Below are 18014 nucleotides of genomic sequence, written 5' to 3'. Positions count from 1 at the left end.
CTTTGTAGCGTTTCCTCTGCCCTCCTGGTAGCCTCTTGCCGTGACGGAGCTCGGAGTAGAAAGCTTGTTTTGGGAGACTTGTGTCAGGCATGTGGCCCGCCCACGTAACTGACTCACCATGACCAGTGTCTCGATACTGGGGATGTTGGCCTGAGAGAGGACACTGATATTGGAGTGCCTGCTCTGTCACTGAATTTGCAGGATATTGCAGAGGCACCGCTGATGATATCTCTCCAGGGCTTTGAGATGTCTGCTGTACAGTGTCTATGTTTCCGACGCATTCAGGAGGGCAGGTAACACTGCGGCCCTGTAGACCATGAGCCTGGTGCAAGGTTTGAGGTCTTTCTCATCAAACACTCTTTTCCTCAGATGACTGAAGTCTGTGCTGGCACACTGGAGGCGATGCTGAGTTTCATCGTCAATGTCTGCCCTTGCTGAGAGGAGGCTCCCAAGGTATGAGAAGTGATCCACATTGTCCAGTGGTTTGCCGTGGATCTTGACAGTGGGGAGGCAGTGTTGTGCTGCGGGAGTAGGCTGGTAAAGGACCTTTGTCTTCCAGATGTTTAGCTTAAGGCCCATCCTTTCATACGCCTCTGTGAATGCATCGACGAGGATTTGAAGCTCGGCCTCTGAGTGTGTGCATACGCAAACATCATCAGCTTACTGCAGCTCGATGACAGAGGTTGGAGTGACCTTGGTTGTGGACTGGAGGCGACTTAGGTTAAATAATTTCCCGCTCGTCCTGTAGAGTATTTCTGCTCCTGCAGGGAGCTTCATGGAGATGAGGTGGAGTGTTGCAGTGAGGAGGATGAAAAAGAGCATTGGTGTGATGACATAGCCTTGCTTGACCTCAGTTTGCACTTGGATTGGGTCAGTGATAGATCCGTTGGCAAGGATTACAGTTTGCATGACGTCGTGCAGCCGGTGGGAGGATGGTGACAAATTTCTCCAAATTTGACGAGGATGTTCCATAATCCCTCCCAGTTGCTAGAGTCGAAGGCCTTTGTGAGGTCAGAGAAGACCATGTATAAAGGTTGCTGCTGCTCCCTACATTTTTCTTGCAGTTGTCTTGCTGTGAAGATCATGTTCACTGTGCATCCTGATGGACAGAATCTACATTGTGATTCCGGTAGGAGCTCTTCAGCCACGGGGAGGAGGCGGTTGAGAAGGACCCTTGCGATGACCTTCCCTGTGGCGGACAGCAGGGATACCCCTCTGTAGTTACCGCAGTCGGTCTTGTCTCCTTTTTTACATCTTGGAGACCCCCTGGCACGCTCTCCTCCTTCCAGGTGAGGGAGATGAGAGCATGCATTTGTGTCAAGAGTGCCTCTCTGCCGTATTTTAGAATTTCGGCGGGAATTCCATCTATGCTGGCGGGCGGCCTTATTGTTTTTTAGCTGTCGGATGGCCTTTTCGATCTCATGTTGGGCTGGGGCTGTGCTGACGTCATGGTGGGTGGCATGCTGTGGAACGTGGTCGAGGGCACTCGCATCAAGGACTGCGTCGCGATTGAGAAGATCTTCGAAGTGCTCCTTCCAACAAGCGCTGACTGCCCCATCCTACCTTTGTAACCTCCACCAGTCTTATATCCCAGCCTGTGCCTTTTCATCCTCCAACTTTGTACAACTCATTCCCACTTGCCTCCCACTGTTCCCCATCACTGGCAATGCTTTCAGCCATTTTGGACCTACTGTCCTGGAACTGCTGGCTGCTGTTGGAGTTTGTCCTCTTTATACTGATTATGTGCCAACAGCAATATAATGTATCTGTTAGCGACATTACTAAAATATTGTGAAGGTGACACAAGTGCTGGTAACATCTTGCAAAGCTTCTTACCTTATTTTCTGGTGACAACTTGCACTTATATAGCATTTACAACATAGAGAGATATTCCAAGTTTCTTCACGTGGAGGTCAAATGCCAAGTACAAATGAGAGAGTTAGGGGAAGAGATCAAAGGTATGATTGAGTAGATAGATTTTGAGAAAGGCAGGAAGAATTAAAGTGAGGAAGGTAGGGGATTGGGAGATGATTTAGAGTAGAGTTGAGACAGCTCAAATCTCTGCCATCGACAGTACAGTGGAGGAGGGGAGGATGAAAGGAGGACAGAGCTTGAAGGACTTGGATGGGACATAAAGTTGGAGGAAGTCACTGAGGTCGAATGGGCTGAGGTTATGGAGGGATTTGTAGTCAAGGACAAGGAGGACAGACGTCATTGCTTTGTATTTTTAGCTGTGCATCACAGTGTTTTATGAACAGAACACACTTGACTCAGCAGGTTTGTTAGATTTGCTTTGTACTGCTGATTAGAATTTTTTCTATAGATCAGTGACTGAATAATAAATTACATTATAATAGAATTTATTTCACTATCTTGCAGCACAAATGTTGAAAAATGTAAAAGACTGCCCAAATAGATCCAGAATAAATGAACATGTCGAATATTACTCCAGAATTGTTTTCAAACATTATTATTACTCTCCTTGATAGCTCAGCAGGTTCAACTCGTGAACTGCCGAGTGTAGGTAGACACCAGGGAAGTCTCAGATTCGATGTCAGCTAGCACTTTATTAGCTGATGTTGGCTGGGTTGGCCTCAGCACATTGGTTTACAGAGTGGAAAGTTAGCTCGGGTTTCAGGTCCTGGTTACCTTCTGGTGACACTCGTGCTGGAATTACACAAGTATAGATGCCCCAAGTGAGGACAGGATCAGGGCCAGCTGTAATGACCCCCATGAAACCTCAGTAACCAGTGCCAGCCATGGCTCAGTGGGTCACAACTTTCACTTCTGAGTCAGAATGTTGTGGGTTCGAATTCCCCAATCCAGACAGTTAAGCAGAAAAATCCAGACTGGCACTCCCAGCGCAGCGTGGAGGGAGTGCTGCACTGTCGGAGGTTCCCGTCTTTCGGATGAGAGGTTGCCGGGTTCCAAGCTACACTTGAAAATGAGGCGGAGGGGCGTCCTGGCTCAGCGATGTAGAATGGTCACTCGGGGGAGATGGATGGAGCTGTATCCCTGAATGAATCAGTGCCTTGAGAAAAGGAGAAAGAAATGAAAAACTGCATAAGAAAACCATAACTGCAGACAATCAAATTACAGATAACCTTGACAACACAATGACTTTTTACTGAAAGTTCAGATAAAATTACTTAATGACTGATCCTCCTGCTCATCAATCTGCAGGATGTAGCTATTAAAACGAACCCTGGAGAACCAATTACAAAGAATCAGCCATGTTGTACCTGTTAAGAAAATTGTTCCTGTATATGATTTCCATTCATAATACATTTAAATAGATCTAATTACAGTCACATCTCTCAGAAAGGTAACTGCTAATATGCAAAGAAAAATTAAATTTCATACCAGATTAAGCACTTAGTCAACCCTTATTACTGCACTCTGTGCTATCCCTCATCTATTTTATGGGCTGGCAAAGCCATGCAAATCAGCTATGATCTAACTGAATAGTAAAGCAGGTTTCAGGGGCTGAGGACTGAGCCTGCCTTTTTTGTTCCTCTTACTCTCCAAACCCACCTTCTTACACATATCTTTCTCTTCACTGGGCTCAAATCAAGACTCATTACACCTGCATAGAACTATCTGAGCCAGAGTCATTTCTTGGACTAGTTTTGATCATCTCAAGGGTCAGAGAGGAATTTCACAAGATTTTTTGACCCCCAATTTATCCTGGGTTCTTAGTTTCTTGCCTCTCCCAGGAGACCACAGATGGGGTGGGGTGTACAAATTGTGATGCACAAGGAAGGCAAGTTTAATCTTACTTGCTCCCAAGATATCACATTGTGCGAGACAGACTGGATGGACCAGAGGGTCTTTTCCTGTCACTCAGTCACTATCTATCCGCTTTAAAGACGTCTGCAAACGCGACATGAAGTCCTGTGACATTGATCACAAGTCGTGGGAGTCAGTTGCCAGCGTTCGCCAGAGCTGGCGAGCAGCCATAAAGGCGGGGCTAAATTGTGGCGAGTCGAAGAGACTTAGCAGTTGGCAGGAAAAAAGACAGAAGCGCAAGGGGAGAGCCAACTGTGTAACAGCCCCGACGAACAAATTTTTCTGCAACACCTGTGGAAGAGCCTGTCACTCTAGAATTGGCCTTTATAGCCACTCCAGGCGCTGCTCCACACACCACTGACCACCTCCAGGCGCTTACCCATTGTCTCTCGAGATAAGGAGGCCAAAGAAGAGTCACTATTAACCTTATCTGCAGCACAATACTGGGGGGAGTGCTGCATTATCAGAGATGCCACTCTTTCAGGTGAAAACTGAGGTCCCATCTTCCTGTTGGGATGAGTCCAAAAAACCCCCAACTGCACTATTCAAATTAAAGCGGGAAATTCTCTCATTGTCCTGACCAACATTTATTCCCCCCAATCAACATCTTTTTTTCCCCCAAAAATATACTTTATTCATAAAAATCTGTGAAAAATACGTTACAAAACAGTTCAAAACAGCACCAAGTTGACATTCCAGAAAGTGCAAAGGAAATCAGTTTTCTTCAATACAGGAGAGAGTTGCCTCACAACCCTTCCATTCCATTTTACCTGCCATGTACAATTTACAGCAAACCCATATTTTGGTGTATACAGCCCGAGGGGTTTCCCATGGGTCCAGCCCCTCAGTTCAGCTTGGTGGGAGGACCTTACACAGTGGTCTTTCCCCATTGAGCCTTTGCTGCGGCTGCCCCAAGCTTTAGTGCGTCCCTCAGCACGTAGTCCTGGACCTTGGAATGTGTTAGTCTGCAACATTCGGTCGTGGACAACTCTTTGCGCTCGAAGACCAGCAAGTTTCAGGCAGACCAAAGAGCGTCTTTCACCGAATTGATGGTCCTCCAGCAGCTGTTGATCCCTCAATTAACATCACCAAAAGGCCAAGATTTTCTGGCCATTGATCTCATTGCTGTTTTGTGGGACTTTGCTGTGCCTGATCACAGAAAAACTATTACTTTTATATCCAACCATCTATGACATTATAAAAACAATACATGTTAATCCATTTTCTGTCCCTCACATTATACGGAAATTTCTTACATCCAAAATCTATTGCTCTTGATTGACTGATATGCAAATCTGTTCCTGCTCAATACTAATGGATTCTGGCTTAATGCAAATTTCTGCTAGATGCTGTTCAGCTGTGCAAATTTATTAATAGAGATTCAAACCTATTAATTGTAATTCAGTTTAATTTCTTAGCAAGGTGATGGTGAACCAGTAAAAACACTTTATAACATTCGAACACCTTCTAATAAGTATGGAATTAAAACAAAGTTTCTAAATAATAAAAGAATTTGAAAATGTATATTTCACTATTAATATAATCAAACCTAATTATATCAGCGATGTTATTGTGTTTGAGAGGGTGATGATATTGGCATCACGCATGTCCTGAGGTACTGCTCCCTCGTCCCAGCACAGGCATAGCAGTTCATGTAGTGCTGAGAGTATAGCAGGCTTGGCACTCTTGATTATTTCAGGGGTAATGCCGTCCTTCCCAGGGGCTTTTCCGCTGGCTAGAGAATCAATGGCATCACTGAGTTCCGATTTTGTTGGCTGTATGTCCAGCTCATCCATGACTGGTACAGGCTGGGCTGCATTGAGGGCAGTCTCAGTGACAACATTCTCCCTGGAGTACCGTTCTAGGTAGTGCTCAACCCAGCGGTCCATTTGTTTGTGTTGGTCAGTGATTATGTCCCCTGATTTAGATTTGAGGGGGGCGATCTTCTTGATGGTTGGCCCAAAAGCTCTCTTAATGCCATCATACATTCCTCTGATGTTTCCGGCGTCGGAGGCCAGCTGAATATGACTGCATAGGTATAAAAGCAAAATACTGCGGATGCTGGAAATCTGAAACAAAAACAAGAAATGCTGGAATCACTCAGCAGGTCTGGCAGCATCTGTGGAAAGAGAAGCAGAGTTAACGTTTCGGGGGTTCCGAAGAAGGGTCACTGACCCGAAACGTTAACTCTGCTTCTCTTTCCACAAATGCTGCCAGACCTGCTGAGTGATTCCAGCATGACTGCATAGGTGTTGCCAGTAGTCGTTTGCGCAGCGCCTGGCTGTTCTTTGTGCAGTGCTTCTGGCTGCTTTAAGTGCTACGGATGTTAACTCACTGGGGGCTTTCTTGTAGTTCAACAGTGCAATGCGCTTAGCGGCTATGACAGGTTCCAGCTCTTCAATATGAGATTGAAACCAGTCTGCATTCCTCTTCGCACGTTTGCCATAGGTGGTCAAAGCTGACTCATAGATGGCGTCTCTGATGTGGGCCCACTTGGTCTCAGCATCCCCTGTGGGAGTGTTTTGAAGGGCTGTTACAAGTGGATTTAGAAATTTTTGTAACAGCTGTGGATGAGAAATTCTGCTCGTGTTGATGCGCGGGTGGCCCTTCTGCTTGGAATGATGCAACTTCTTTGGTCTGAGTCTTACCTTGCTGCACACCAGGGAGTGGTCAGTGTCGCAGTCCGCACTGTGGAAGCTGCGTGTGATTTGAACACTGTTTAAGGAGGCTCGCCTTGTGACGATGAGGTCTAGCTGGTGCCAACGACGCGAACTTGGGTGCCTTCATGAAACCTGGTGACAGGGTTTAGTGTGAAAGAACGAGTTGGTGATGCAGAGGTTATGACAGGTACACAACTCAAGCAGTCTCTGTCCATTCTCATTCATCCTTCCAATGCCATAGCGCCCAAGGCAGGAGGGCCATGAGTCATGGTCGGCCCCAACCCTGCCATTAAAGTCCCCCAGCAGGAACAGGTGTTGGAGATGCTACTAATGATATTATGGAGTTCCTCGTAGAACTGATCTTCAGTTTCAGGTGCGGAGCAGAGTGTTGGAGCATAGATGCTGAGTAGGTGTACTGGACCAGAGGTGGTGATCAGTCGGATGGACAGTATGCATTCCGAGCCATTTCAAGGAGGCTCTATCAAGCTGAGCAAGGAGTTTCTGATGGCGAAGCCCACTCCATGCTGTCTTGGTTCTTCAGGATCCCTACCCTGCCAGAAGAAGGTGTAGTCTTGCTCTGCTAGAGATCCTCTCGCGGGGAGGCGTGTCTCCTGAAGTGCTGCAATGTCTACATTGAGTCTACTGAGCTCGTTGTTAATGATGGTGGTCTTCCAAAAATCGTTGATTTGTGTAAGGTCTTCCGACAGGCCAGGACACATAGTTCTGACGTTCCAGCTTGCAAATATCATCACCCTCTATAAAAACAAAGGTGACCGCGGTGACTGCAACAACTACCGTGGAATCTCCCTGCTCAGCATAGTGGGGAAAGTCTTTGCTTGAGTCGCTTTAAACAAGCTCCAGAAGCTGGCCGAGCGCGTCTACCCTGAGGCACAATGTGGCTTTCGTGCAGAGAGACCGACCATTGACATGCTGTTCTCCCTTCCTCAGATACAGGAGAAATGCCGCGAACAACAGATGCCCCTCTACATTGCTTTCATTGATCTCACCAAAGCCTTTGACCTCGTCAGCAGACGTGGTCTCTTCAGACTACTAGATAAGATTGGATGTCCACCAAAGCTACTAAGTATCATCGCCTCATTCCATGACTATATGAAAGGCACAATTCAACATGGTGGCTCCTCATCAGACCCCTTTCCTATCCTGAGTGGCGTGAAACAGGGTTGTGTTCTCGCACCCACACTTTTTGGGATTTTCTTCTCCCTGCTGCTCTCACATGCGTTCAAGTCCTCTGAAGAAGGAATTTTCCTCCACACAAGATCAGGGGGCAGGTTGTTCAACCTTGCCCGTCTAAGAGCGAAGTCCAAAGTACGGAAAGTCCTCATCAGGGAACTCCTCTTTGCTGATGATGCTGCTTTAACGTCTCACACTGAAGAGTGTCTGCAGAGTCTCATCGACATGTTTGCGGCTGCCTGCAACGAATTTGGCCTAACCATCAGCCTCAAGAAAACGAACATCATGGGACAGGACGTCAGAAATGTTCCATCCATCAATATTGGCGACCATGCTCTGGAAGTGGTTCAAGAGTTCACCTACCTAGACTCAACTATCACCAGTAACCTGTCTCTAGATGCAGAAATCAACAAGCGCATGGGAAAGGCTTCCACTGCTATGTCCAGACTGACCAAGAGAGTGTGGGAAAATGGCGCACTGACACGGAACACAAAAGTCCAAGTGTATCAAGCCTGTGTCCTCAGTACCTTGCTCTATGGCAGCGAGGCCTGGACGACGTATGTCAGCCAAGAGCAACGTCTCAATTCATTCCATCTTCGCTGCCTCCGGATAATACTTGGCATCAGGTGGCAGGACCGTATCTCCAACACAGAAGTCCTCGAGGCGATCAACACCCCCAGCTTATACACACTACTGAGTCAGCGGCGCTTGAGATGGCTTGGCCATGTGAGCCGCATGGAAGATGGCAGGATCCCCAAAGACACATTGTACAGCGAGCTCGTCACTGGTATCAGACCCACCGGCCGACCATGTCTCCGCTTTAAAGACGTCTGCAAATGCGACATGACGTCCTGTGACATTGATCACAAGTCGTGGGAGTCAATTGCCAGCGTTCGCCAGAGCTGGCAGGCAGCCATAAAGGCGGGGCTAAAGTGTGGCGAGTCGAAGAGACTTAGCAGTTGGCAGGAAAAAAGACAGAAGCGCAAGGAGAGAGCCAACTGTGTAACAGCCCCGACAAACAAATTTGTCTGCAGCACCTGTGGAAGAGCCTGTCACTCCAGAATTGGCCTTTATAGCCACTCCAGGCGCTGCTTCACAAACCACTGACCACCTCCAGGCGCTTACCCATTGTCTCTCGAGATAAGGAGGCCAAAGAAGAAGAAGACAATTGTGTTTGAGTATTTTCATTAACGTTTTTACCTGAAGGCCTCACCCAAGCTGCAGTTGATATTTTGACCCAGAGCTACAAGTCTTTTAAATTTAGGGAGGTAGAACAGGCTGGTTGGGCTGAATGGCCTGATTCTGTGTTGTAATTTCTATGTAATTGCATGCCACAGTAGGATTTCTTTGGAGGAAGTAACTAGTTTCATTGGTCTCTTCATGGTGCAAAGGCCTTCTTCTCAACTTCTTTTTTCCTCCAAATGATAGGAAGACAAAACGGGAAACAGATTTCTCTTTTTAAACCATCATGAACGGTTTCAGGGCCGCGGGTTGCCAACTCTTGGTTGGGGGCGTTCCTGGAGATATCATGCCGCGAACCCCCAGGCCCCCGCACTCTGGTCATTGGTCCATTCTCCAGCCGCACTGCCTCCCCACAGTTACTTGGAAAGTGAAAAGATTCTTTCTTACCCAATTGGGTTAATCCTGATTGTTAGTAAAGCTGCCTTTTAATCACATCTCCTATAATTAATAAAGAAAAGCATTCACAGAAAATAAAAGAACACAATTTCTGAAGAACAGAGTTCTGATGAAGGGTCACTGACCTGAAACGTTAACTCTGCTTCTTTCTCCACAGGTGCTGCCAGACCTGCTGAGTATTTCCAGCGTTTCTTGTTTTTATTACAATTTTGTATAATGCCGCTGGGATACTTTGCAGCAGTGTCCTGGGGATAAATCTTCAATTCCTGGTGAATCCAGGCCAATCCTGGATGGTTAGCAACTCTATCCCAGTCTATTACTTGCTGCTTATCATCATTCTTTGTATCCTGAGCTTAAAAAAAGGAAAAGAAATAAAAGTGGAAAATGCTGGAAATACTTGGCAGGTCAGGCAGCATCTGTGGAGAGAAGAACAGAGTTAACGTTTCAGGTCCGTGTGACCTTTCATCAGATTTACAGCATCCGCGGTATTTTGGTTTTGTAAAATTAAATAGGGATGCATTTTAACTGTCACCTGGATCTGGTCCCACCAATTGGAAAAGTTACACTCACCCCTAAAGGCCAGAATTTCAAAATTGATGTGCTGAGGATCATAGCATCAATATGGCACAGAAGGAGGCCATTCGGCCCATTGGGTTCATGCTGGCACTCTGTAGAGCAATCCAGTTTATCCCATTCCTCCACTCTAACCCCGTAGCCCTGCCAATTTATTTCCCTCAAATGCCCATCCAATTTCCTTTTGAAATCATTGAATGTCCCCACTTCTACCACCCTCGTAGGCAGCGAGTTCCAGGTCATCAGGATAGGGAGATAGTGGAGTTCATAATCAGATGTGTGTAGAGGAGCTCTGTGTAGGAGAGGCAACTTTTAGCCCCATGAACTGGAGCTTGTTTACAAAAAAAAGGTCATTCACCCAAAAGTTCCACAAATAAGTTAGGACATACATTTATAAATAACTTATAAGCTATTTACATTAACTTAGCAAAACAAAATGTTACAGGCAAATGAGACACTTTCATCATCCTGAACCCGCAAACAATGCACTGCTCCCGGGGCAGACTGTCTCTCCTAAAATTCACTAATATTGAACCACTCATGCAGAAATATCACCATTGCCATATTGTTATGACCGAGGCAGGAGGAGTGCACTATCTTTCTCTAGTTCCACTTCTCCACAGGTCACTACATATATTTAAATGTTTTCCCAGTTACCAATATGGCCAATTATATACTCTATTTTTATTTCAGAATAAAATCCAACAGGTTTCTTTAATAAACACAAAATTATCAATTTATTATAAAACAAGATGTATTCAGTAAAGATGCAAAGCATAAACACACAGATTGAAATAGAAAAGTTCCCTTCTAACTCAGCCCAACACTCTCTCTCTCAAACACACATCGGTTAAAGAAAAAATAGAGGTTTACTCTGCAGAGATCACTTTCCCCCCCCCCAAAAAATGATATTTTGACCAGATACTTGTTAATTCTTGAAGGAAAAGGATAAGATATAGAATGATATCAGTTGTCCCTTTTTTGGCATCCCATTACGTAAAAATGCTGCCAATGGGATCTTTTTGGAGCAGTTCTCTTCAGGCGATGTCAAGGATTAGTGTGGCAGGCTTTCCAGGAGAAATCCAGCATCAGGGGTTTCAGCTATCACACACTGGATTCTCAGGGTTTCTCAGAGAGGTGGTGAAAGGATGAGCTGGGTGCTTCTCTCAGCAGGTTGCAAACCCAACTGACTCAAAACAATATCCAAACAGAAACCAACTCTTGACCACCATTAATCTTGACATGTCACTTCTCTGTAAACAACTCCAACAGTCAAAGGGCACCTGCTGTTTACTTAGCTGAAGACATGTGACTTCCAGTAAGTGTTTTTAAACAAAGTCCTTCCAGTGTCCTTTTAAAAATAAACAAAGTCCAGCATCTATGGAATCACTTAAGTCCCCCAAAGGAATTAATTTCCACAATTTTAAAACATGACTCCTCACAAAAATATTTTAAGAATGGAAGTACTTTCATAACAATATAGTCAGTCACCCTTAGCTGTTATGGTGTGCAAAACACACCACCTTCAAGGGTGTGGTAGTATAGTGGTTATGTTACTGGACTAGTAATCCTGAGGCCTAGATACTAATGTTCTTGAGAGTTGAGTTCAAATCCCTTTGTAGTAGCTGGGGGAATTCAAACTTATTAAATAAATAAATTTGAAATAAAAAGCTAATCCCAGTAATGGTGACCTTGAAACTACCAGATTGTTATAAAAAACCTATCTGGTTCACATATGTCCTTTAAGGAAGGAAATCTGCTGTCCTTCTCTGGCCTGTATATTAGTTAGTTAGAGATACAGCACTGAAACAGGCCCTTCGGCCCACCGAGTCTGTGCTGACCATCAACCACCCATTTATACTATTCCTACACTAATTCCATATTCCTACCACATCCCCACCTGTCCCTATATTTCCCTACCACCTACCTATACTAGGGGCAATTGCTAATGGCCAATTTACCTATCAACCTGCAAGTCTTTGGCATGTGGGAGGAAACCGGAGCACCCGGAGGATACCCACGCAGACACAGGGAGAACTTGCAAACTCCACACAGGCAGTACCCAGAATTGAACCCGGGTCGCTGGAGCTGTGAGGCTGCGGTGCTAACCACTGCGCCACTGTGCCGCCCCAGTCCCACAGCAATAGGGTTGACTCTTAACATCCCCTCTGAAATGGCCTAGCATGCCACTCAGTTGTATTCGGAGAGCCAGTGCAGACACGACAGGCCAAATGGCATCCTTCTGTGCTGTGACAATTCTGTGATTTAGGAGGGTGGCTCAGCACTACCTTCTCAAAGGCAATTAGAGATGGGCAACAAATGCTGACCTTGCCAGTGACACCCACATCCATGAATGAATAAAAAAACTATCCCAATGTATGTACCTTCTGATAAACTGTACATTGTTTTCATAAAATATATACCTTATCCTAAAAGTCAAATAAAAACTGTTACGACTGAGGCAGGAGGAGTGCACTGTTCATTCTAGTCCCACTTCTCCACAGGTCACAACATATATTTTAAAATTTCCCACTTACTGATTGTGTCAATCATATACTCTATTTTTCCCAGAATAAAACACACTAACCAGATTTCTTTAGTGGACAGCAAAATTATCAGTTTATTATAAAACAAGTCTTAACCAGTAGTGAAGTAAAGCATAAAAACACAGATTGAAATTATAAAGACCCCTTTTTGTTTTAGCCCCTCACACTCACAAACACACATAGATACACCGGTTAACCGAAAAGAAAGGGATTTTTTGTTCAGAGCTCTGTTACAGACAAAAAAACACTTGGGCTGAATACTTGCTCATTCCTGAAGAAAACAGCAGATGAGTAGTATTGTGTTCCAAAACTGGCATACAGTCTAACTTCCAAGTACATGTAGACAGGACATTGGGATCTTTTAGAACAGTTCTTTTCAGGCGGCATTGAGAATTAATTTAGCAGGCTTTTCTTCAAAGAAAGGAGACGAGATGAATTGACACAGTGGACTTCTCAGGGTCTTTTAGAGAGTTGCTGGAAAGCGAGTTGGGTTGTGGTCGTCTCTCCTTCCTTGACACTTCTTCAGCAGACTTGACTTTATATCATTCCAGAACGTAAAGCACATTGACACGACAACCAAAAGTTTGTGAGTTTGCTGCCTTCTCAGATGCATGCTGCTGTTCCCGGGTTTGTCCAATCAAGTGGTGCCTGTCACTTCTCGGCCCACATCTTCCCCTCTCACCAGGGTTTCTGTTCTATTTTTAACTTGAGCCATGTGACAACCAGTAATGATTGTTGCCAAACCAGTTCTTTTAGTGTCCTCTTGACGACTCTGGTGAAAAAACTGGTCCAACGTTACTTTGGATTGACTATGAATTCCTCAAAAAAAAATGTTAACATAAAAACACCTACATAACAACACAACAGATCCACATCTTAACTCAAGCGATCTAATCGTGTCTTTTGCACTAAACTACTCTTGTTATTTTTACATTATTTCAAATGATTGCGTCATTCATTTTTAGTGCAAAGAAATATCAGGAGAAAGTGTATCTTTTTTTAAGAAAAGGTAACTGATTAAGATGCAAGGCAGTACAGATGTAAGTCGCCCTCAGAATGGGATTCGAAACGCCTGCCTGGGGGGGAGGGGGGGGGGGATCCCTTTTCAGTAACAAATCACCAGTCTTCTTTTATTTCATTCTGCAGGTTGAAACTTCCCCAACCCCTAGTCCGACTGTCAAAAGCGGTCATGGTGTCGGGCGATTTACTCTTGAATTCGGTCACTTTACATCTCAATAGCAGAGGGGACGGGGCAGAGAGACAGAAATCGACTGAAAGCGCTTTCTAGTTGGGCACTCTCAAATGTGGCTGAATGGGAAGCGCCGGGACGCTGCTAAATAGGTAGGCTCCCCCCCCCCCCCCCACTGGAAAAACACAGGGCGACCAGGCTCCATTCAAAACTTCCAGGGCGTAAACAATTTTCTCTGGCCACTACGCACATAACCCGGCGCAGAAGCGCAACTCCACAAAGGGAATGAAACGGGCCAGAAAATGGTATTCACTGTCCAGGGGTTTTGGAGAATTCCCACTGAAAGGGATCTTGCAGTATATCCATGTTTGAGTGCATGAGCAACTATCACTCGTCTCCAAAGTTTGCTCTAGTTACACAGTTACATTAATAATTTTGTTTTGCGGAGTGAGGGATTTTAGATTAAGTAGGAACTGCACGTGAGGATAGAATCACTCCTTTGCTATAGGGTTGCTCCCTCTAGTGTTTCACAACTTTTTTTTCCCCCCCAAAAAAAGTTAAGACCACACATGTTGCGTTTTTATAAATTTATATAAACATTTGATCCAGCATGTGACGTGCCGGCTTCCAAAAAAAAAAATTGCGTCGCTAATGGAAACGAATCCCAGGCTGCACAATTCCTAAAAACAAAAATCGACCAATCCCATTGAGGATGGGGGTAAAACCGATTTTTCTCTCCCCCCCCGGGTTTGGGAGGGAGGGGAAGATTGGACAGAGTTGAGCTTGCTAAATCAAGCGTGATGTGGAACACTGGGGCGAAGCTACAGGTACTTTAGAGAGAGGGAAAAATTTAGTGCCTTAACAATTTGCATCTCGCAAAAAAAAACCGCGCTAGATTTCCCATCTGTGCTGTGTAGATTACGATTCCAAGGGCTTCTGGACAAAGCAGGGAAAGAAATTAACTTCAGCTGGAAGATCGCTCGCTGAATCCGCATCCTGGAGAATTCTCCCAGGCACTGAGTGAAGAAAGTTTTTTTTTTAAAGGACTCTTTCTTTGAACCTTCGGTGGGGATTGAAGTGGGGAGAAGGTTTAAATCTGTGCACTAAACCCGCTGTTATGCAACTGAGAGGGGGTTTTGTAAAGCAGAAGCGCTGGCAGATTGGGCAAGTTTCTGCAGAATGCATCCGATCAGCTCGCTTTAAGCAAGAGGGTTTCCCCTGCTGCTCCTCTAAAGAATGCTCCGGGCCGTCAGACTGAGCTGCTACTCCCTGGCGATTTTGGCTTGTCTCAGCTCGGTGGCCGGGGCTCAGCCCGTGTGCTGGCAGGCTCTGCTGCGCTGTCAGGAGGAGAAGGATTGCAAGTGGGCTTACAGCCAGTACAGTGCAGCCTGCGAGCCCTTCCTGCAGGGGCTGAGAAGGCAGTGCCCCAGCCACTGCATCGGCGCCCTGGTCAAGCTCAACCAGACCCAGAACGGGCCGGACCTGGAGAACTGTGACTGCGACCAGGACGTGCAATGCAGGCGGGCCAAGCGGGCCATCGAGCCCTGCATGCCCAGGAGGTACCGGGGGCAGTCGCCGGACGCGGCCGACCTGGGCTGCACCGAAGCCCGCCAGCGCTGCGAGGAGGAGTCGGTGTGTCACGGCGCAATGAAGGACTATCTGTCCAACTGCGGGCAGCTGTTCAACGGCAGGAAATGCACTCCCGTGTGCAAGAGCACCATCCAGTACCTGCTCTCCATCCCCAATGGAATCCTACTCAACACATGCATCTGTGATGGGGTGGAAAGACCCTTCTGTGAGGTGGTTAAGGAGAACATGGAGAAATTCTGCTTTATCAATGGCCACTCGCTATTTACAGCAACCCCGGACTCCGAGGAGAATTATGAATATGACGATTATGAAATTAACAAAACGGATTTAAGGCCAGAAACTGCAGGCGAATTGGACAAGCCACTGAATGTCTGCACAGCACTGGGAGCACACACGTGGTGTTATCTCCTCCTGCTCCTCCTGGGCTTGTGGTTTCCCTAACACTTTGTGCAAACAATTATTTGCAGGTTTGTGTTTTTTGTCCTCTCTCTCTCTCTCTCTCTCTCTCTTTCACCATTTGCTTTTCCCTCTCAGGCACCGTGCGTCTGTGTTTACAAAACACTTCAAACACTGAGGCCGGGCCCCGTCATGTGAGCATTGGAGATCAAACTAAACTTGGGTTACAATTTCTGCCTCATAAACCCCCTCTTTCCCCCACCCACCCCGTTAGATCGATTATAAAAATACAACGCTCACAAACAGGGCGATTGTAAACCACTCATGGAACAATCTTCGGACGTGGCTCGATTTAAACTTCATAAAACACAAGAAACTGCGTTTACAAATGTTTTAATGGTTCCATTGATCTTTAAAATATTGACAATGGGACCCACAAGTGCGAAAGGTTGGACCACTTTGCCTGCAGATTTGTAACTTTTCGAGGACTTTTTGTACAAAAGATGGAGAATGTTTAGACACTATTTATGCTTTTGCAACGAATCCATTTTTTTGAAATAAATTCAGGTAACAGTTTTGTACAGTTGTGGTGTAGCCAGTCTTTTTGGGTTGATCCCCAGCGCCGCGGGTCCCACATCTCGCTTATTCCCTCCATTGCTATGTTGTCAGACTGCACGTCTGACATTCGTCCTGATTGGGGTCTGACTTCCTCGGCTAGACTATTGGTTTTCCGCTCCTGCCATAAACTCTGCTCCTTTGTCACTGATTCCATCCACTGTCTGTGCGCAAATTGGCCGCCTTGTTCAATCTTGTGGGACTGTCTCGTGTGCCCATGATCTTCCCCCATGACTAGGGTCGCATCATTCCAGAGGCACAACATTGTCCTCCTCCATCCCTAACCTCAGCTTCCCTGTCACAGAGCATCTCCTTGTACTCGCCTTTATCGCCCCAGACTTGGCATACATCGCTCCCGTTCTCCACAAACCCCAAATTGTCCAAAACTGTGTTGAAGCCTTTCTGTCCAGCGCTAAACCCGTCTCTCACCCTTCACCCCTCTGAGTGACCTACTTGATCCTTGCGGCTCAACATTTTAAACCCTCGCCCTGAAATCCCTCGATGGCCCGTCACGCCTCTGCCGCCTCCTCTCACAACCTCCAATTCCTTTGACTCAAGGCCGTTGCGCATTCTCCCTCCATCATTAACCGGGCCTGACTCTTACTTTCTGCAATTCCCTCCACCCTCCGTTTAAAACATCCGCAACCCCTCTCGCCTTCCCCCTCCTTGGCTGAGCGCCTGTTTTCCGCACCATTTTATCTCTGATGTACCGTGCGTTCAGCCATAATGTTAAAGGCCTATATAAATGTTGATAGATAAACTATTGAAATGTCTTTTCAAAGTGTAAACTGCTTTGGTTAAAATTCGCCAATTTCCCTCTCCCCAACCCAAAAAATCATTCCGCTTCGGGTGCTATTTTTTTCATCTAATTCTACTTACATTGTGCTTTTCCGTTCATTATACAAATATTCAAATAAACAGCGTTGAGCCCCGAAGCGTGGAGGGCTGTAGGGTCTGTTGTAACGCGATGCTGTTTATTAAACACCAAGGAGAAAGTTTACGCTGGCGGAGTGGGACCATCTGGATATATTTGGCTCCCAGTGAACTCTCACTGAGCACCAGTGTGCGCAGAAACTGCACCAAGTTACATAAACAATCCAAAAGTGATACACATAGGAACTTGTGGAGAGAGTGTTTTTGGGGACGGGAGGTGAGGGGGAGGAGACAGTCTAGAAATGGTCAGTACAAAACAAACGCCACAGACGCAGTGGCTACTATGCTGTTTGGGAACTTCAGTGTGGGGATTTTAAAAAAAAACCGAGTTATTATTTCCCAGACAGAAGAAGGGTCTGTATTTTTAAATTCTATTTACACAATGAACCATTCATTTATACAGGGGAGCGAGTTTCTCAATAGGAGTGAACACTGCAGTGGGGGAAGGTCGATTAAAACACAAGGGACTAGGTGTCTAATAGAGAGGACTGTGATCTTTGTGCCCCTTTAAAATTATGTTCCAAGAACAATCTCTTTGCAATTACTTTTTACAGCCACGTACTTATGCATCAACTCGGAGTTTCTTTTGGTCTCATTTCATTTATATATGTATATAAAAAACGTGGCGCCTTTCACACATCTGCCAATACTCGCTGCATTCATGCGCAATCTGGACGTTTTAAAGGCTCCCTGAAAACACTGTAGACGTGTCTAATATACAGCAGCAACAGCGGATCAAACCGTGACTCAATTACTCACAGTCCCACTGTTAGAAGGTTCACTCCCTCAAATCTCCCGAGGATTTCATTTTTTTGTCCAAGTGTTACAGATTTTCCAAGTTTAATTTTACCCCCAATCCGCGATATTTATCGCTTATTTTGATATATTTAATAA

At 45.7% G+C, this 18014-nt stretch overlaps 1 protein-coding gene and 1 long non-coding RNA gene across 2 annotated transcripts; one reads left to right on the top strand and one right to left on the bottom strand.

The window, feature by feature from the left end:
• Positions 1–2343: 2343 nt before the first annotated feature.
• Positions 2344–17228, bottom strand: LOC137350499 (uncharacterized). Its single transcript, XR_010969442.1, has 2 exons — positions 17067–17228; positions 2344–3031 (listed from the first exon to the last, which is right to left on the bottom strand). It is a non-coding gene; the product is annotated as an uncharacterized lncRNA (long non-coding RNA).
• LOC137350498 (growth arrest-specific protein 1-like) lies at positions 14386–16132 on the top strand. The gene has a single exon (XM_068015154.1). The coding sequence runs from the start codon at positions 14823–14825 to the stop codon at positions 15615–15617; it is 795 nt and encodes a 264-aa protein (XP_067871255.1). The 5' UTR covers positions 14386–14822; the 3' UTR covers positions 15618–16132.
• Positions 17229–18014: the final 786 nt, after the last annotated feature.

The sequence above is a fragment of the Heterodontus francisci genome, chromosome 35 (assembly GCF_036365525.1).
Source record: "Heterodontus francisci isolate sHetFra1 chromosome 35, sHetFra1.hap1, whole genome shotgun sequence".
NCBI classification, from domain to species: Eukaryota; Metazoa; Chordata; class Chondrichthyes; order Heterodontiformes; family Heterodontidae; genus Heterodontus; species Heterodontus francisci.
This window is presented reverse-complemented; position numbering and strand designations above follow the sequence as displayed.

What these genes read in the sequence shown, in the direction of transcription:
- LOC137350498 (XM_068015154.1), top strand. Translation starts at nt 14,823, where the DNA reads ATGCTCCGGGCCGTCAGACTGAGCTGCTACTCCCTGGCGATTTTGGCT.